Source organism: Astatotilapia calliptera, chromosome 18, assembly GCF_964374335.1.
Source record: "Astatotilapia calliptera chromosome 18, fAstCal68.1, whole genome shotgun sequence".
NCBI classification, from domain to species: domain Eukaryota; kingdom Metazoa; phylum Chordata; class Actinopteri; order Cichliformes; family Cichlidae; genus Astatotilapia; species Astatotilapia calliptera.
The window spans coordinates 29,189,431-29,211,070 of NC_137439.1; the positions used below are offsets into that span (position 1 = coordinate 29,189,431).

Consider the following 21,640-nt stretch of genomic DNA (forward strand, 5'->3'; position numbering starts at 1 on the left):
TCACACTCTGACAGGTCTGCTTTTATCTGCCAAAGCTCAAGGCGAGGACAGAGCTGCTTTATGGCGCTTTGCACTTCAAAACTACCTGGTTGGTCTTCCAAGGAGGGCCCCGCTTCCCTGCAGCAGCCACCCATCAGCACCTCGCATCCTCTTCTCACGCAGATGCTTACACGCGCTCCACCATTCCACCAAACATTCCTATTTTTCCTTCATTTTTGCCCTCCTCCCCCTAGAGTTAGCCTTTGTTACTCTATGCATAATTCTTTTGGGGATGGGTGCGTTTTCTCTTCCCTCCTGGTGAAAGAGCGCTCCCTTTCTTCTCTTTGACTTTATTGTGTCCAGACAGGGAGTCCCCAGAGCTTTCTTTATTTTTCACACTTGCCCAGATATATACTGTGTTTTCAGGGAGAATTCAGTGTGGATGAATAAGGCTTTGTGAGGTTTGTGCGTGCATGTAAATGAGTAAGTTTTTTAAAAAGAATGTTTAGTCAATAGGGCTTGGCATGTCTGGGTTTGCTCATGGTTGTGGAGAAGGCTTGGATGGCCGTGTTGCTCCTGTGGTGGTGTTCTACCTCTCCAGGGGCTACTGGGAGAAAAAGAGGATAGACAGAAAGCAAGAGGGGGAATTGTAATTAAAATTTTCAGTCTTGTTAAGTTGGTGACAGCTTGCAATCGATGGCAAGAATCTGCCTCCAATACTAACGAACTAAAAGATCATTGGAGTTTTAGGTGGGCTGGGACCAGTAGAGGGAAAATAATTAAGATATTTATGGCCTCAATTAATCAGTTCACTGAGAAACTTGCTGCAGGAATACAGTACAGTTGGAAACTCTGAGAATGTACCTCAACTATATATTTTCTAAAACTCTAATTAGGAAGCCAGAGCTCCCTGAAGCAGCGAGCAGTATGACCTTATCATCCTTATTTACTCCTGAAATCCTAGTAGAGGCTATGGTTGAGATCCCCGTCCTGATCCATGCTGGTTTCACAAGGATGAAAACAGCAGTTTCGCCATATTACATTATAAAACTCTAATGAGGAAATATGAGCTCCCTTGTGATTCAAACTGCAGCACCCAATTATCCTTACTTACAGCTGCACAGGCTGATACACCCAGGTTAATGGCATAACAGAAGCTCTCCCCAAGGTGCTCAGCACAATGTGAAAGGCTGTGACATAGATCAATACATTATATCAGTGCGTCGACTCGGTTCTGGGGAATTCTCTCCTTCTGAAAATGCTGTAAAAAGATAAAAGAATGAAAGAATGAAAGTGGTGCTTCAAAGGAAAACGTCACATTGACAGAACCTCCCACGCGAAAATGTTTTAAATCTGTGCTCAGCTGGCGAGCGCCATGTTGATATTCTGCCCCTCATCCCGCCACCTGCCCCGGGCTTGTTAACAAGGTGCCCGTGGCAATGATTGCCTGGCCATCAAACTCCCAGCTGATAAGTTCCTCCGGGAGAAGCGGAGCTCTGTCATTGAATTCACCCCTGATCACCTCCTCATGCTGTACATTTGAGATAACGCTCGGCCATACCCGGCCTCGCATCCTTGGTAACGAGCGCTTTATATATGAATTATTCTGTAAAAATCCCCCCAGCATTTTGCAGCTACTTTGTGTAAGTGCGGGATGTATATTATTCGCTGCATTTGATAATTTGTTGACAGGATTTATATGCACAATTACGGTGTTGTAGCCTGTCATCAACATGGTATCCGGCGAGACACCTGTCACTTCCAATGTTGCAAGGCCCAAGAATGAGATTGGCTGAATGATTGAAGCCTGAGTGCAGTGAGGGTGAGGGACACAGTGACAGCACTGTGATTGACACAAATGAGAGAGAGGAGGAGATGATGGAAGGGAGCGAGGAGAGGACGGGATACTAAAACAATAGCAGGTTAAGAGAGTGGATAGAGGGAGATTTACAGATAGGCCGTAGAAGAGACAGGTGGCGAGTGGGAGAGGTGGGAAAAAAGCAGAGGACTGGGTGGGTGGGTGGGTGGGGGATGGGGGGGAGGGTGCTCTCTACAGTTCATCAAAAAGGTTTACTTAGAGAAAGAGAGTGCTGGGAGACAGGAAGCTGAGAGGAAGATGAGAGAGGAAAAGGGTGAAAACTATTCCAGGAGGAACATCCCAACTTCAGTCATGCCCCAGTGAATGTGCTGACAGGGTCTGTCTGTGCCACAGCGGAGCAAGTGTCATACACGCAGACACACCACAACACACTGCACAGGGCAAGAGAAAACTGCCACTGCTTAATCCACAACACACAGCATACACAGCATGTGTAAGCTTTAAATGCAGTTTTGTAGCATTTGCTGGATTAGCCCACAGGACAACATCACTGCAAAGGACACGCTTTCCGCAGTCTGTTCCGTGTTTACTGAGATTACTATTCATGATTTAAAATTGTTGTAGTTTGTCTTCCATGATCCCGAAGAAAGAAAATGACCTCGAGAATGATGTTAAGAACTTGGGATCAAGTGTTTGAAAGATGTGAGAATTTTACCAAGAAGCCGTGAAATGTGGCCGTGATGTCCACGTGGGGTGTCCCCATAGACTCACATGTTCAAACGTCCATTCTTTAATGCAGTCTTGGTCTTTGTAGCCCTGTCTTTAATGTCCGAGTTGGACCAATTCGCTCTGTTTATGCCTCTTTGTCTGTTATTGTTAATGTATAATTAATCCAGTTATAAAGTGATAGAAGTTTTAGCTCCAATTATTGGTTAGAGAAAGTCGAATATTTAGAAGTGTTTTAATAATTTGTTTGTGTTTGTGTGAATCAAATATGGATTTATGGATCCAGCTTGCTAATCTTCCTAACATTGGCTAATAACTAATACCCCCCCCCCCCACACACACACACACACAAAACAAAAAGACAATCAAACAATAATAATGCTAAAGTGACACAACTGCGCCGATCTTTTATCTACAGTCTATGGGATTTATTAATCAAAGATGCCTATTGAATTGACACGACTGAATTGCTGTGTCAGAGCGGCATACCAGCAACTAAAATGTTACATCGCTCCCCGCTGCTTTGGTTTTGACCGTTATTCTATCTCACGCGATTTCTCCAACATCTTGAAAGTGTTTTAGCGAATCACTGGCATTTGGAGTTGAATTACACCGTACACATGCTCGTCTGCCTTTGCACGCGTAGTAGCAATAAAAAGGTTTTTATGTTAATGCAATCTGGGAAATAGTTACATTATTGACTTGTCAGATGTGTGGGCTGATGTTACTGAAACACTACTGAAGGGCTCCTGCTCTTATCTTTAAACAAGCACACTGATTGATATCTGACATTTTGATTTGGCGTAGGATTTCCATTTGAGGCTTGAGTGCTTGAGAGACATGCTGAGATTCAGATGTTTACCAACCTTTTAGATCGCTCGGGGCCCGACATGCAACAAAGTGCATCCACGTCTACGGCTTGCATCTGAATTGAAATGTTAACTGACTGATCAAAAGACAGTATCAATCGGGGTAATTAATCACACTTTAATATAACATGAATCTAACTTCATGTCATAGCTGGTCTCCTTCCAGTGCAATCTGAAATCCTTGACAGTTGTTCCCATTAATAAATGCCCAGAGCAATATCTAATAAGAGTTACTCTATCACCTTTCCATATACAATACCGCGGTGATAGCTTTGTCCCTGTCTGTCTCGCGTAAAACATTTCAGTGATTATGAAGCTATAAATTGAATTGCGTTCTTGCCCTAAAAAAGGCCTTTGTGAAATTGTGATTGCTGCACTGTTAAAAGGTCTGTCCTGCCTGTCAGTGACTTCTTTTACCTGTCTGTGCCTCTCCACTTTTAATTAACACAGTGCAATGATTAAAGTTTTAACTTAATTATCTTTATCTTTTCTCTCAGGGTGTTCAACCCTCGGCGGGAAACTGAATGAGACACTTGACGAGAGGAGTGGAGGGAAAAAAAGCAGCGGAGAGAAACTTGGTGAGATAGAGGGAGATATCAGGCAGCTGGAAAAAAAAACAAAAAGGAGAGGAGTGACTGACACCTGCCCTCCAGCTCGGTGTGAAGGGCATATAATGGGAGAGTGAGAGGAAGGGCATGAGGAGAGGGAAAGGAGAGGAGAGAATGAAGACAACCGGAAAACAAGGCCTGCCTCAAAGCAAACCTGTCTCCAATTAGGACATCTCACCACAAGACAAGATGATTACGAGAAATTTTCTCTTCTTGGTGTCCTTGTGTCTGTGGGAGGGGCTTGCGAGAGGTGCCTCAGCCAGTAAAATTTTACGGAGGAGAGGAGTGGGCGGATCGCACGTGGTGAAGCTGGGGGAGAGCCTTTCTATGGACGCGAACGTGGATTCGAATGCAATGCCCGTGGTTACTCTTCGAAACCTGATTAGCCACGAGCAGGCGAGCGACGCCAGATCTTTTTCTTACTCCAAGATGTTGCAGAATCATCCTGCCCCATCTGTAGCTAATAAGGAGAGACAAACTTTCAAGCCCAAGCGCGAGGTTGACTCTGTGGCCCCGCGCACATTGGCCGCTAGCAAGGAGTTTACCCAGGATGGGAAGAAAGTCAAAAACAACACCAAGAATGCTGACTCTTCCAAAACAGGGAGGTCAGAGAAAACTTTCACAGTTCATCATAAGCCAGATATTCACTCTAATAAAACCAAGTTTAAATCTGGCTCCAGGTCCAAAGGCAGGCCTGATTTCAGCGTCCATACTACGGGCGTGCCAGGGAAAGGTTTCAGCATAGACTCGAGCCGAAAGCTGAACCTCACTGGCAGTTACGGGGTGCTGAAGCTGCTCTCAAAAGACAACCTGGTTAGGATTGTCAATTCCCAAATGCAGAGCGTTCCCAGCTTGAGCTTTCCGAGCAAGGGCAGTCGGAGCAGGAAGCGAGATTTGATTGACGTTAATCACGGACAGCTAGAGCCTCAGAAAGTGCCGAGACAAGATATAGCTGTCACTCAGTCTCATGTGGGATATGATAATCAGACTGCATTTCCTTATGCCAGCCCAGTCGCCACTACAGATCTTAATCGGGACCGGGGCCCTGACACTCGTATTAATCCGCTAAGTGAAGTCAAGCCAGCTTTAAGTAAAGGGCAGGACAACTTGGGAAAACAGGGTTCAGATAGCGGCGATAGCAAGAGCAAACACTTTGCTCGTTTCCTGTCAACACCTCGCAGCGAGGTCAGTTTGAGCCCTGAGAAGGAAGTAATGATCAGCCAAACAGAACGGCCATTCACATCGACAAAACATCTCCCGCTGTACGTTCCCTCTGAAACAAATGAGTCTCCTCCGTCTGTGCTGACAATGCAACCCCTGGGAGTGAGACCGGGGAACAGAGCAGCAGAGTCCCGTGGAGACCCATTAACAGAGTCAGCTCACACTGCTCAAACAGATCTCAGCACAGCTCAGTACTCCGCAGATGAAGACAACAAACTTGTCAACAGCAGTCATGTCCTGAGGCTCCACCCTGCTCACGAATGGAGCCGCGTCGGGGAAGACGCCAAGATGCACGGCGCGGATCCCAAAAACGCAAAGGGCCTCGTATTTGAAGAAGCAGAGTCAGAGGTGGAAGAGGAGGAGCGCGATCGCATGGAGGTGAAGGGGTCACGGTCTCGCAGCAGGAGGAGCTGGATCTGGAACCAGTTCTTTGTGATTGAAGAATACGCCGGGCCGGAACCTGTGCTCATTGGCCGGGTAAGGAAAAAACTTCATTCATCATTTACAAGGGCTGTGAACTGTTTTATGAATGTTTTATGGATATTTAAGACACTGTTACAAGTCTCTTACATGGCTTATTTAACCCAAGGTCCTCGTTTCAGTTACACATCTCGTACAAGAAATCATTAGCATACTTTAGCCCCATAGTCACGCTCCAAGTTTTTTTTTTTTTTTTTTTTTTTTGTGCATCGTTATAATCTCGCAATTGGAATTGATTTACTTTCCTCCAATATGGTACCTTCCAGGTAGCTGTAAAAACGCCAATGAATCTATGAAGTACCGAGGCGCGACAAAAGCCCCCGATCCGGTGAGCCCAGGGGGCTCGTCATGATCACAACCAATCTACAGCAGCCAATGGGAATTGACATATCCAGGCGAATTAATAGCTTTACTTTTTCCTTCCACCATTGATCCTCCCCGGAAGGCAGAGAGCAAGAGAGTAGTCCAAGTGTTCCCTCATTTCCCTGTAGGTCAGTCCTGTCAGCTATCCTCACTCTTGGTCTCAGGCCTGCAAGATCCTCCTAATGCTATTTCATTCAGACTGATTTATACTTGCTTTGACAGGATTTATCACCGCATTCGCCCTCAGCACAGTCCTATTGCTCAGGTCTGCAATTTATTTAGATCACTGACTGACTGTGTCTTGCCCAGTACACACACACACACCTCCCCTCTCCCTTTTTTTAAAGAGTGAGCAGACGAGCGTGGAAGAGGTCACGTCGAGTGGACAGAAGGTGTCTCGGAGCCCTGCACTGTAATGGCTGCGCTCTCAGTCCTCAGCATGCGCCAACTGTCTCAGTACCCAGCTGCGGTAGATGAGCTAATTTATAAGCCTGTGTGGCCAGTTTGCTGAGCAAATGAATAGTAATGATCCCCGTGTGACTGCTGTAGGCTGTGAGAAGCCGGTGTGCGTGTTTGTGTGTGTGAGCGCTTCAAGTTCAGAGCTTCAGCTCAGTGGGAGGTGCGTTGAACTGAAAAGACCCACATCACATTGCATCTTTAGGTTTTAATATCCAGGTGCAGGCAGATGGGCAGGACCTCGCGGGCTTTGTGCGCAAGCCTCCCTGATGTTTAGCTAATATTTAATGTGGCTCCTTTTGCTTTGTGCTGTGACTGATGAAGGTCTGAGTAGAATGCTGGGAAGCACTGGAGAAGATGTAAGAGCCAATGGTCCAGCTTACAGATGGCACTGCGTGTAAAGCCATTAGTGCCAATCTGCTGTGTCAAGCAGGTATTTATGCCAGCACATTGTATGGCACTCAAGGAGGGAACAACGCCAGGCCACACACACACACACACACACACACACACACACACACACACACACACACACACACACGCCCATATGATAGTGCTGACACTTGGAGTACACCCAGAACACTATTGTGACTGTGTATCTGTGTGTACTGGGTTAGAGATGCGTATGATTAGTTCCCTACTGTATGAGACAAGTGGCGGCACACATGTATAATGCTCTTATAGATCTTAATACGCTTATGAATTTTTAATCTCCCGCTCTGGCCCAGTGTAGGCCAGCTCTATAGGTAGAGAGATCAATGCGCGCTTGTCGGGGGTTTTTTTGTGGTTTTTTTTACCCTATTGAGGGCCTGATTGTGTTTTAATGGAGAAGTGTGAAGAAATTGACTGTGCAGGCCAAAACAGCTCCACCTGCCAGACCTAGCCCAGTCCAAAATCAGGCTCAGTCAGCTGCAAATACTGTTGCCTCTGTTTCAAAACAACGCAACTCACCTAAAACCAACTATACTGTCCTTACGCAAATCGTGGTCATGTGAAGGTGTTTTTCTGCGGGCTTGTTTTAAAATACGCCTTGTGACATTGATTCATGCTGGATTTTTGTGTGATCTTGGACAGTTTGTTCCAAATAAATCTCTACTAAAGCTGGAAACTAGAGCCAAGAGTCTAATCTGTGATGTCAATAGGAGACAAAGGCCCTGCTGCTAAACTGATAATGAATTGGTGGTGTGGAGGGGGTGGCGGGGGCAACTCTGTGGACACAGCGCTGGGCGCAGTTTTGAAAGGACATTTATGAGCACTTCCTCTGATTTCAAACTTTCAGAAGCTCTGTCACAAAAAGTGCTAATCTGTTCATCAATCTAAAGAGAATATAAAATGAAGCAGTCTCTGAGCCTTCCACTATCCATCAGCTGTTGCTTGAAATATCTCTGCACTCTCAGAGATGCAAGTTTTTGTTTACTGTAGCATATTGCTTTTGGAGAGTTGTTCAGGTTCACTAGAGTTGCCTAAAAGGGCAAGAGGTTTTCAGCGGTCTGTCTGAGTCAGTTTTCTGCTCTCTACAAACACCCTTTCGCTCTTTATGTCTCTCTTACACCCATGCAGAGCCCTGCACACACACACACGGGCATGCACAGGCACACAAAAACACGTGTGCACACTTGCAGACGCTGCCATGTTACTATATTTTCTCACAGTGGAGTGTCTCTGCCCCATGATAATTGTGAATTTAATTGATGCTGTCACATGGTCTGTAATGGGGTTTCAAGTGATTGCAGAGGCTGTGTGAAAGAAACACAGATTTTTCTTGAGGAGAAAAGGCGCCTCAGCAGAGCTGGGATTAAAAAAAAAAAAACCGCCCCTTTTCTGATTAGCTTTTCTTCTCCCCTTACTCTCTCGCTGCTGAAATGCAAACTCCCTAACACCTCATGCGGGGGGAAAACGTGACATATACAGCAGCTTCTTCCTCTCTGTTAGGAAATTCCTTCTTGCCCCGTCTTCACCCCGATAACAGCGTAAGCATATGTGAGACCTGGTGTGTTGGTGAACGTGCATATATAATTCACCAGCGCAACAGGAAGTGGACTTAGGCTATCGTCCTCATTAGCATATCATTTACATCATCATGAGCATACATAATTCATAGTTAGTGAAATATGCTGGTAGTACGCAATTAACATTGCTGTCTGTACTATACATGGCGCTCACACTAGGGCATGGCAGGAATCTATAACATGTAGGCATCAGTGGGAAATAGTAATTAGATACTTTTAGCTCCTGACATGCTGAACAATACCAGTCATTTCTCATCATTATATTGAATCATTAACATTCACTACTAAAAATTGCTCTGCAAAGTGCATTTAAAAGATTCCCCCTGCCTCGGGGCATCTTAAGATATATAAATAAAACAGTTAGTTACCGACTGTCCTGCTAATGATAAGACCTGAGCCTCTGGGTGCAACATGCGCACACGAGATATTGGAGAAGTGCTTGTAGGAAATCCTCGGTGTGATGCAATGGTGAGAATGAGGTTGTCAGACGAAGTTAATTCTTAGTATGCATGCTTTTTCTCTAATTTTCACTCTTGCAAAGCTTGTTCCTCATTAGCTACAAGTACATTTATTCAGCTGCATGCAGTATTTCTCTTTTATGATAAAACTATACTGCTCAAAAAAATGAAAGGAACATTTTGAAAGCACTTTATTTCTCCATAGAACAATCATGCTGGATATCTATGCCGATATAGACTAAGTAATGTGTTAGAAACAAAAGAATTCAAGTGAAAAAATGAAACAATTTAGTCCATTTTACCAAAATTGCATTGCACCAACTCAAAATGGTTTGTGTGGACTTGCCGAGACAACTGATGGTGACCTGGGAGATCTTGTCCCAGTTCTGGATCAGGGCATCACTGAGCTCCTAGACGGTCTGAGATGCAACCTGGTGGCGTTAGACGGACCGAACCAGGGGCCAGTCGAGGTATCAGTTCCTTCATCCTCCAGGATTTGCTGGCATACATGAGGCCGGGCAGGGTAGGGTCGTGCATCTCATTCTGATACCTAATGGCAGTCATGTTGCCGTTGCCTAGCCTACCTAGTCTTTGTGTCACTCCAGGGACAAAGTAACAGGCAGCAAAACATTTTCCCTGGCTTCTCCAGACCCTTTCACATCTGTCACATGAACCTGCTCTGATCTGTGAAAAACACAGTTTGCCAGTGGTGGGCTGAGAATTCTGGTATTCTGTAAATCCTAATCTGGCACCACGGTGCTGGGCAGTGAGCACAGGGCGCACTAGAGGATGTCGGATCCTCACGCCACACTCATGATGTCTGTTTCTGATTGCTTGGTCAGAGACATTCACATCAGTGATCTGCTGGAGGTCATTTTGTAGCTCTGGCAGTGCTACAAAAGGCACAAAGGAGCAGATACCTGTCCTGCTGATTGGTTAAGGACCTTCTACGGCCCTGTCCAGTACTCCTCGAGTAACTACCTGTCTCCAGAAATCTCCATGCTCCTGAGACAGTGCTGGGAGACACAGCAAACCTTCCGGCTATGGCACGTATTGATGCGCCATCCTGTAGGAGTTGGGCTACCCGTGCAACCTCTGTAGGGTCCGGGTATCACCTCATGCTACCAGTAGTGTAGTAGTGCACCTGTTGTTATTTCATTAACATCAAAGCAGCTGAAACTGATTAACAACCCCCTCTGATACCTAACTGACCAGATCAATATCTCACAAGTTTAAATGAGTCGATGCTACACTCTGATTAAAAAGTGTTCCTTTCATCTTTTTTCAGCAGTGTATTTCACAGCTTTAGTAACTGGGTATCTCACAGGCTCTACATACAAACACAAGGCAAACAAATATATAGATAGTATGTATTTTACTGCTAATGGATTCAGGTAGCGTAGGCGTGGACTCATGGGAAACATTTCATTGGATCAAATTTGGCCTGAAATGTTCGAATCTTAACTGTAATTTTATATGTGACGCAATACTTCTCACTGTACTATTCCTGCATTTCACCACCGTCTGTTTTTGATCCTTGCTTATTATCGTAAAGCTCAGTTCTTATTTTGCTCCTCCTATGCGTCTTTCTTCTCCGTGTGCCTCCTGTGTTCTCTTTTTCTGCATTTCACATTGTCTGAGTTTATTCTCGGTATCTCTGTTAGTGTTAGCTTCTTTTTTTTAAAGTTTACTTCCTCATGTGGTTTTCTGTTTTTACTTCAATCCTCTCTTTCCGTGTCTCAAATGAGTTCACCTGTGCCTTGTTATCCCTCGCTTTGTGTGTGTGTGTGTGTGTGTGTGTGTGTGTGTGTGTGTGTGTGTGTGTGTGTGTGTGTGTCAGTCTTGGTCTTTTGTCAGGTTGTGGTGGCTTGTATTCCTTGTTTTCCTTCTGCTGTCTCTCTGCTTTTGGATTTCAGTAGTTGATTTTTGTTAAATCAACGTCGAACAAAAGTTTCTCTTTGTGTCAACAACTGGGTCCTACTTAATGAACTCTACTGCACATGTGATATGTGTGCCTGAAGTGAAAGCTTCACTACTTCTGCAGTAAACAGACACTTCGTTCCATCCCTGACATGCATAGAAGTTGTGGAATAGACAAACACGCGCACACTTGTAGATTCTAAATACACATTTGTATCAAGAATAGGTAAAACACACTCCGTCGCTGCAGAAACACATCACACAGAAAACTCGTGAGCCATGCTTCAAAGTTATAAATAAAAGTGTGCAGATAAAAGGCTCTCTCATGAGTCTGGAGGAATGAGAGAGGAAAGAGGCATGGAGAGGCAGACAAAAGATGAGAAGAGCGTGTGATGGTGCCAATAGGAGGGCCAATTGTAACTGTAAACACACACACACACATGCCTCCTGACAAGACACTCATCAATAGTTATTAAAAAAAGGACTCGGTGTTTTCCTGTGCTTCCACTCTCCCTGTAGAAATCATTTAGCCTCCGGGTCCGAGCACAGCAGGGGTGAGACAGCAATTAGAGAGTGACTACAGTGCAGGGAGGGAGGGAAGAGGGGAGGGTGAGACAACGAGGGAGAGCAGAGCAAGATTACCATGCAGGACAAAGAGGGGATGATGTGCAGGGGAAAAGTAAGAGAGACTACAGAGAGGGGGACGTACGGCGGCGTTAATGGCGTGAGGATATATGGAGCAGAGGGAGGGAGGGGAAAAATGTAAGTGGTAGAAAGTGAGGAAAGGTTAATGGCTGACAATTGGTAGATGGGAAGAACGTGTGAGACAGTTAAAGGAAAAAGAGAGGAGGGGGAAGGACCACACATCTCTGAAGCTGACCTCGCAGCCCGTCGAGGCCTGAAGCGAGTCGGAGGAAGGAAGACGGGCCGGGGAGACGAGGAGAGGGTTATGAAAAGAGGCAGGGCATCAGTGCAGGGACGTGCAGGGTTTACAACGAGGAAAATACAAGAGAGCAGGAGAGAGAGAGGAGGGAATTGAGGATGCAGTTAAATACCATTTTATTGCAAGCCCCTGTGGAGGCCAGATTTAAATGTGTCTCAGTGCTGAGTGGGTGCAGGATCACATAGAGAAAATAATAGACAGGAGGAGGGAAGGAACAAGGCTACGAGGGGAAAGAAGAGGAAGAAAAGAGGAGAAGCTGTGGAGTCTATTAAAGATGGAATTCAAAGGAAACACAGCCCGCCGTTCTCTTCTTTTACTTCCAATCTCCCTGCTCCCTTTATAGCCCCTGTTTCATCTCGGGATAATGTCGAACAAATCAGCAAAGCAAGTATCTGAATTTAAAGCATCATTCTGTGAAGATGGCAGTATTTTATCTCAGGGAGTGTATGAGCCCCCTTTAGAATACATCCAGAACATTTTTAACTTAATATAAAAATACATTTGGAGGTAACCCCAGAAATATCGGCTAGCATTTGTGTAACCTTAACAACCCGTAAAGGAGTGTAACAGCCTAAAATAAAGCAAAAAATTAGAGCCGGGGATGCTCCATTACCTGAGGTTAACCCTACAAGGTTAGTCGGTGTCAATGGTGAGAAATACAGTGAGAGTTTAAGTGGTGGAGTATGAAGGGAAGAAGGCTGTGCAGGAGCTGAATTCATGATTATGCATAGCCCAGTGTGAGCTCTGTGACCGTGACCTTGAGCTAATATTTATGCTTTGGCCTAGACTGTGCGCTCCACTTCTCCCCGTGGCCCTGAAGGAGCCCATGAGTCAGAGAGCTGAGGGCATGGGCAACAGTGGAGGGCAGAGGAGGCTAAAGAAGAGGAGACGACACATGACTGAAAGGAACTGAGTGAGAGAAAAGAACAGGAGGTAGTTACAGTGACAGAAGTCATCCTGCTGTGAACCTGTTGGCTGCTCAAATTTGATTTTTGTACCTGTAAACCCGTAACATTAACACATTACTAATATTAAAGCATTAAATTAAAAAAGCACTTCTCTATTCATGTGAACATTAATGCTGTTTGTAAATGAGGTTGTTGCATGAGCACTGAATTTTAGCTTCCTTAGCCTAGACGGCCACGTTACTGTTAAAGCAGCAAAGCTGCCATCCCCAAAATGTCTTACACATTTCCTCATAATCAGGACATTCATTTCTGCTCAGTCATATACAGTAACTGGCCACACATGAGTCTACTCCAGTCAGGTTTTGTTGACCTAAAAAGAAAATAAATCACTTTTATCGTGTGCCAAACAAGCCCACAGCTACTCAAGCAGCGCTGTTGGTCTGTAAAGAAGATAGACTGCAAGAGTTGTAAAATGTGGGTCCATGATATGTTTAAGACTTATATACACTGTATAAAGAAGATGGGAGCAGCTTCTGGGTCTGAAAAGTCAAACCAGTTTAAAGTGCTTTAACCTCCTAGGACCTGGCGTCCACATATGTGGACATCACATTTTGGGTTATTTAGACCAAAATACTCAATTTTGCCCTACATGGGCCTGATATCCACTTACGAGGACATTATACTGCTACTGTTCTATCAAAATTTTAAACAAATATCCTCATATGTGGCTCTTATTTTTCTTAAAAACAAAAATAAGGTAAAAAAATAATCTGGTAATTCTTTGTTTTTACAAACATCGGGCCCCAATCAGCCCAAATATCAAAGAGAAATTGAAAATGCATGCCGTGGAAGAGTTCGGGTCTTAGGAGGTTAAACATGTATGAGCTTTAATGACTAACATTGGACAAAAAACAACAAGAAAAAAATTCCCAAGAAATTCTGGGAAATTGATTTTTCCATCTCAGTAAGCTCACTCCTAATAAATTTATGGTCTAAATTGCTAGTTCCAGGTCTTTTTAATAAAACATGATGCTTGTTTTTGGAAAGTATAGTCAGTTTTAGAGAAAAACATAAAACATAAAAAGGTTACGCTGTGGGGTGTGGTTTCTCTGCTGCATGGTTCAATTGTGACTTAATTTATTTAGTTGAATCCACACATCACTTGTGACCTAATGTCTTTCAAAAGACATTGTGGCAGTGGCAGAAATGCTGAACTTTGAGACTTCAAAACAAGATTTTCTTATAGCTACACAGAGAATTGTAGTTAATAGCAATTAAGATTTGTCTAACGTGTTTGGAAAGATTACCTTAGATTACCATGACCTCAGTGACTGAGAACCTACACAAACAACTAAGATTCAGTTAATTTAAGGCTTGAAAACTAAAATTTATGATAAAAACTGTATTTATGTGATTTGTGAGCAAACAAAAAACAGATCTCCATGTGCATTTCTTTGAATACTTCCTCTTTATTGACGCACAGCTGGTGTGAAAAGGCTGTGAGGCGGGCAAAAGGCTCGGTTACAAAGGTGAGGGGGGTGCATGGCGAGGGCACGTCAGGAGATGAGATTAAGGTCGGCGTGAGATACGCAGGAGGCCGTGGGAGGGAGGGCAGAGGGAGCTGGTTGGACTGGCCACAGATGGGAGAGGGGAACAGAGGTGAACGAGGATGAGGATAGAATCACACAGGGGCACTCATGTTACTTTTTTTTTAATGCATCCTGAGTAGCAAGCCTGAACAAACGGGCATTTTCTCCCCCAGGTCTTCCCTAAAGACATGCAGCTAGTGGGGTTAGGTTAACTGGTGATTTGACTTCTTAGATGTCTTAAAATATGCCAGTACGCCTTTGAACTGGAAACCTTTTAATCTAACTGGTCAACTAGCTGGTTACATCCCAAACAACACATACACTTTAGAAGCTATATTGTATCTCCTGTTTCTGTTACTGGTATATCTTAAGAGCAATTGTGAGAACATCATGTATTATTCTTGAAAAAAATTATGCTTTCTATGTATATTGAGTAAACTAACACTTGACTAACACCTGATTCTTGTGGTGTAGATACACCATCTGTATCTCAGAGAAAAACGCAGGGAGCTATCAATATAGTAAAACTATGATTCAACTTATTCAAGTTTTCTTGTAATATATTCTCTATTGACATGTAAGACGTTGTCAGCCATTCCTCAGGCAATCCTTCAGCTCGACACCAGTAACTGCAACAAACAGGATGATAAACAGAGCTTGAAAATTCCCTTCATTATTGCCCACTTTACGCACACACAAGTTGGTTCCAAGTTGGTAAAAGCCATTCCTCTTGGCAGTGGCACGCGGTGGCATATATGTGGGCGATTTGCCCTTTAAATGTACAGCAGTGAGTTAAGCCTCCAGTGGCCTTTTCCAAGCTCGTCTCCCTCGGCTAAAAAATATGATGTGAAGTATACAACACTAGAGTGGAGCACTGAAGCAATAAAACACAAACAATCATCTGACTAGCCGCCACACACACTCACATACACACACTCTCGCTCTCATACATCAGCTGATTATGATAATCAAAAGTGGGATTTGCATACTCCGAGGCTAAAAGCACAGTTTTGTCCTGAATAATGTATTGCGGAGGAAGACAACAGTGGCGAGATGCATTGAGGAGCTTATCGTGCTAAAGGAAAAGTCTAATAATGATGAATAATAAATGCTCTGTTAGGAAGTGTGCGAGCAGGAGGAAGTGTGTGTGTGTGACAGAGGACTGTTCTGCGTTCTTCGAGGCCACACAGCATGCCCTCCAGAGACAGATTATATTAGATCAAACGGGAACAGGACAGCGTGTCCACACCACAACCGAATTAACGCGCCGACTGACACTAACCAAACTTCTATGCACAATCGATGGCGGATCGATGCTAAACAATTAACTGCGGCTTCTCATGACGTGTTTGAACCTCATTTCGGCGCAAGACAAACAGACAGGGAGCCAGAGGGGACTCGTTTCAATACCGTCTGACATGTTTCCTTAGAGCGTCGAACAAAAAATGGAGAATTTCCACGGATTTGATTGAAAGTTCAGCCGGAATTTCAAACCCGTCTCCATGCGAAGGTTTCGCCTTCTGAAGTCGCAAGTGCTCCTGAGGGTCTCGCTGTATGCTGCTCACATTTCTGGGGAGCGGGCTGGGTCTTGTGTTTGAGTGCCTCTGCATAATTGGAAGGTGTTCTTATGTGTGTCTGCATTGATTAGAGTGGAGAGCAGGACAGCCGAAAGAGCGCTGTGTAAATCGGCATGCACGCGCGTGTGTGTGTGTGCGAGGCCCACCGGGTGAAACACTGCCTGCGTTCTTGTTGTGGCTGCGGTTGTTTTATGCTGTTCTAATGGTTTGCTTGAGACTAGTAGCGGGTGTTTTCTCATCATGACAATTATTGGCTTTGTGGGGATTCTGGCTTACAGTTATGGATAATTAACTTGTCTTATTTTTGTTATTGTTTGGTTAAGACTCACAAAATAATTGCTGCAAATGTGACGGGGCAAGGCACAAGCAGTTGTCTTGTCAGGTGATATGACCGAATTACAATAAAAAAGCATTTTTTGCCAGATTATGTAATCCCCCCCAGTTTGGTAATAATCCCCCCTCAATCCACTGTGAGGCATGTGGACTAGGTGATAGTTGTGTTCCTTCCTCTGGCACCTTCTACGTGCCTGCATTTACAATACAGTGTTATTATTAACTTAAATATATCACAGAAATGTCTATTTGGTTTATTTTAATACGGTCAGTGATTTATTAGGGATTATTAAGGAATTATTACATCCCGTTTGAATCCACTAATGCCCGGTTATACAACTAGGGCATCATGTGTTTGTTTAGCTAGTTATGACGCTATACTGCATATCTGATCTGTTGTAGCCTGATCTAATCTGATCAGGGACAACATAATCTGACATAATTCATTCTTATGTTTATCATTTTGAATCTGATTTGTCTGTGTGTGACGCTGGTAACAACTGTGCATTTAAATGCTGCTGGTGTAAAAACACATTTTAGTGGGTGATGATGTGGTGATGGCTTATTTTATTATGGACTAGCAGGAAAAACCCACAATAATTTAGACGTCAACAACAAGAGACAACACGGTCCTGAATTTAGAGGCTTTTATTAAATGAAATTGGTTGAACCAATCAATCGTAAAGATACCCCCTAAGGATTTCCCTCACAAAACTTGGAATTATTCATAAATTCAGAGTCATTAAATACATTGCCACTTATCCTTACTTGGTCCTCAGTGGTGCAGTCATCAGATTACACATAAAAATTACATTTTCATAAATTAAAGCCGGTGTAGGCCACATGATTGTTTGATGTCACTGTACAAAAAAACAGAAAAAGACTTCCTGCACACCAGCTGTAAGCGCTGACATACTTTAGCACGTATAAAGCAAAGACAAACACGCCCATATGTGGTGGGGCTTAGAACAAACACGTTAGAGGGGGCAGCTGCAGAAGTAGGGCTATCCATTTTCAATTTTCTTTTTGGTGTTTTGCTTCCCTTCCTTAAATTTCTATTTACTGCAACTTTAAATAGATTAAAAAAACATGGCCTAGTGTGTCCCACATAATACATCTTCAGATCTGTTAAATTTGAATCAAATTGGAAATGTGGATTCTTGATTCAGATTCAACACACGAGCACACTGTAGTTTGCACGAACCCTATCGCACATAATTTAACCTGCATGGGAGGTGCGCCAGAAGAAAGCTAAACAAAATGTTTGCCAGTGAACATTAAAGCAAAGACCAGGCCTTTTGGTATAAAGCGCTCTGGATGGCCACATTCAAAATTGAGCTGTTTGGCCACAGTAACAGAAGACATGTCTGGCACAGATCAAAGACAGCTTTTCAGGAGAAGCGGCTCGTGCCAACTGTGAAGCATGATGGTGGAAATGGGATGGTTTTGGGGGTTGCTTTGCTGCCTCCGGGACTGGGCAGCTTGCAGTCATTGATCCTACTATGAATTCTCCATCATATGATTGAGCGCCTGAAGATTATGTGAGGCCATCTGTCTGAAAGTTGAAGCCGAACAAGAAGTGGAACCTTTCAATGGAATAATGATCCAAAATGCACAAGTAACTGCACCAAGACAAGGCTCAAAAAGAAAAAAATGTGGTGTTATGGGCTGGTCCGGTCAATACTTTACAGATTTAAATACCAAATATCCTGCAGCTCAAGGAGTTTTAAGAGAGTTCTGCACACCGATGCTGCAGACTAGTGGGCAATTACGCAAAACAGAAGCATTCATATTAAAGAGAGCTTTTAAAGAATAATATTACCTATATAAATAACTCAAAGGCTAATTTTTATTTTTCTGTGTATCACAGAGGATTGAATAGGACAGACCAGGCCAGGTGTTCACATGCAGTTTGTGCTCTGAATGTATTTTATTGTTTTGGTTTACTTAGGCTTTGCTCTCCTTTGTCGTCTCACAAGCAGAGATGGAGTTGCATTCCTCTCCTCTTGGGACTGACAGCTAAGACACCTGATGATGGCAGAGCCATCAACGCTTACTGATTTTAGTTATTAGTGCTTTGCAGATGCTGGCCTTAGCCCTGCGCTGTGCTTTAGTAACCTTCCCACACTTCCTGGCCTTCCCTCAATGGTTTCTTCTCTCTCCAGGTCAGTCACCACAGGCTCTCAGTGGCACACAAACACAGACTCAGACACACACACACACACACACATTTTCTCAGTCAAGCCTTGGCTCGCTGTCCACTCTGTGCTAGAACTGTGCCAAGTGGAGGTTCAGCCAGGGCACAAGGAGACTCGCAGTCATTACACCTCTTTCTTTAAAGTTACTGGGGCCGGCACACTCACATACTCACCTGGAAGGCCTGTTGTTAAAACGGTCACGTATAGTAAGACACACATGCACAGTTGCGTGCACACATAAATGCTTACACATACCCTCAAGCAAAACTAATGATATTGCGGTGGTAGGTAAGCTGGCCACAAGGCATAGTTTCATTTCAAACGGGCTCTCTGAACTCATGTGGGCTCTGTCCCAAATTAATTTTCCTGACGTTTTCCCTGATCGGCCCGTTTCTTTAGACATCTCTCCGAATCGGTGGGCCTGCTCCAAATCGATTGGCTGACCCTCTACCCTCTGCCCTGCTTGACACTCCCCGGCTGATATGACGGAGCTGGCTCAGCCTCAGCTGCCCCCCTCCCCACTCACCCACCAACGGTAACCCCTCCCTTTTTACCCTCACCCAGCCTTGCTGCAGAATTTGACTGCTGGAGCTGGTGGTGGTCCCATAGACCTCTGGCTCTCTTGAAGTCACCATGCACAAGATGAATAGCTTCCCCTCTTACAGCTTCAACAGGAGACGGGTCGGTATTCTCACACCTGCCTGCGTGACCTTGCAGACGTTTCCTGATGTGTTTGGGAATTGAACCCCACTGCCAATCACAGGGCTCGGTGGTGTACGCCTATCGGCATTTCACGTGAGCCGCCACCTGATTTACCGCACTTTATCTTTTTTTTTTTCTATTACTGTAACCTAACCACCATCTTAGCCTCAAAGCACACAAGCACATCAGACGCACACACACACACTGAAGTTGTAGGGAATAACATCCACATTCATTAGGCTAATGCACAGCTGTGGAAAAAACACATTTTCCTGGTGTTTTTATGATTTATTGTGCAGCAGAAATGTGAAATTGTGTATACGGGATATTAGTTATTTAAGTGATTTAGAGGTTGGCAGAGAGTACTTTTCCTCCTCGCTTCATGATTTATGGTTATTGCAAAAATGTGAAATTGAGTATATGAGTATAAGCATATTACCTTATGATAATATAAGTAATTGAAGAGATTTAGGAGTCTGGGGAGGCTGGGTGTTGCATACACAAGAGGCGGTGAAGAAAATGGGAATGGCAGCTTATCAGGCTGAAATCATTCTGCAAGCAGAGGTGACACAACAGTAAATTTGGCTTTTGTGGCCAGTGGCTTCATATTGTTTGGCTCTTGATATATTTGATGGTATATCAGAGGGATATGAAATGTACGAGTTATGAGATGTCATATCATTCTGATGTGAAATATGGTGATAGCCAGTTGTGTTATATATAAAATTGTTTGGTTATTTTCACACGTTTCTGTAGCCATAAATTACCCATAGCCATTATGTTGTCAAATGCATTCCCTTATTATACTTTCCTATTAATCTTGGAAGAACAGATAAGGGTGAGAGGTCAGCCTTAAATGGATTTGGTTTCCTTAGGCTGGTCTCTCCTGCTTCAGAATGACTCTGAGCAGTGCTTTCAATCAGTGCTGCCACCACTCACTGTGGTAATGATGGCTGGGGCTTCATTAAGAAGCTCGTTAAGTCCCCTCGTTAAGCTGCAGGGCCGTTAAGACTTTGATTGTTAATGGCTCTTCGTTAAGGGGAGTGAGGAACCGGGCTCCCGTGGTGGTCCCGACCAGCCGGGTGTTTTGGCCAATTGGCCCCAGTTGGCCTGCTTAGAAGATGAGAGGAAACCTAAATACTGTGTAGGTCATAATTTAAATACTTTTTAATGAACTTTTGAGACCCTGACTGCAAAAATACTTAATTTGTTCAAATATCAAAACCTTTTGAACCTGCAAATTTGCACTGGTGATGGACTAAAACAAATAATTAGATCTGGAAAACAAGTGAAGAGAAAATTAGTTTGCATATAAACCAGTGCCACAACAATGTCTTGGCCCATTGTCAGCTGTGTGGATGCAGATTTTTTTAAAAGACAGTGATTAGTAAAGTGTCTTTCTAATAAATTTTTTGCCTCATTGGTGCTTTGCACAATTTCCGCGTGTCATTTTGAAATACACTGAAAGTGAGGTGTGCACCAGTTTGCCTGAATGTTTACAACACTGCCTCTAATAGGGTTGCTATATTGTACCGAGGGTATGAGGTACATGGAGAGACCATTTATCTGCTTTATTACTATAGGTGGTGCAATAACATATATTTGAGTTGGGAAATCTGATCTCAAGTGGTGGCTGGAAGTTCATCCATATGGATGCCATGTATGGAGTGTGTTCGACAGAAATGAGACATGCCATAATTGAATTTGCACGGTCAGGTCCTAATTGGGTTGTAAATAATGTGCCTTGTCAGAGTTTATGTAGGTGTTTTGTGAGCTCAAAAGCAGACAGGCAGTGAGGAACCAGGTTCTAAAGCAAAGGTAAAATCAGGCGGTAGCCCAGGGACAAGCATTGTAGTGAAAGACTGGTAAAGAGTTTGTGCTTATGGGCAGGTAGAGATAAGGAGTGGCTGAACTGATTAGGGGGAGTGACAGGCTAGTCATATAACTTGGGAACAGCTTTCTTCACAATAGTATAGGTGTAGTAAAAGGTGTAAAAAAAAATATATATAAAAAAGCATTAATTATGGCCTGATTCATTTTAACACCTTTTTTTCAGAGTCGTGAGACTGTGGCTTCCTTCATACTGTAACTCATTGAGATACTTGAGTGAAACTGAGGCATCTTTAATGTCATTAGCAGCTCTTGAGCTTTTCATGCTGTGACTACTCAGAGTCTGCTGTGAAAGAGGCCCATTCAATGAAGGTTAGTGGTGGGAAGTGAAAGTGGGTAAAAGAGAAACTAATTAATAAAAGTAACATGATGATTCATTATTGAGATGTTAAGAATATTAAACACTCACTAAATTTTTGCAGTGGAAAATGTCAGCAGCGAGTTGCATCATAATCAACTTGCCTCCTAAATGTCTCTGTTTTGGGACCCTACTCATCCACGTGCACAGACAGAAAGCCAAAAGTAGGGAGGCGTTGGTAAGAGGCCATGACAAATGGAAGCAGGGATCCTTGACAACAGATATGGCAGTAAT

General features: G+C 43.8%; 1 protein-coding gene across 2 annotated transcripts in view; it reads left to right on the top strand.

Annotated features, from left to right (window-relative positions):
* The window catches only part of cdh24b (cadherin 24, type 2b), a 183,851-nt gene that overhangs the window by 51,106 nt on the left and 111,105 nt on the right, over positions 1–21,640 (top strand). For both annotated transcript variants that reach the window (XM_080292442.1, XM_080292443.1), the window contains exon 2: positions 3,891–5,699. In XM_080292442.1, the coding sequence (XP_080148568.1) occupies positions 4,191–5,699 (1,509 nt within the window). In that variant the 5' untranslated portion in view covers positions 3,891–4,190. The remainder of the gene's footprint in view (positions 1–3,890; positions 5,700–21,640) is intronic.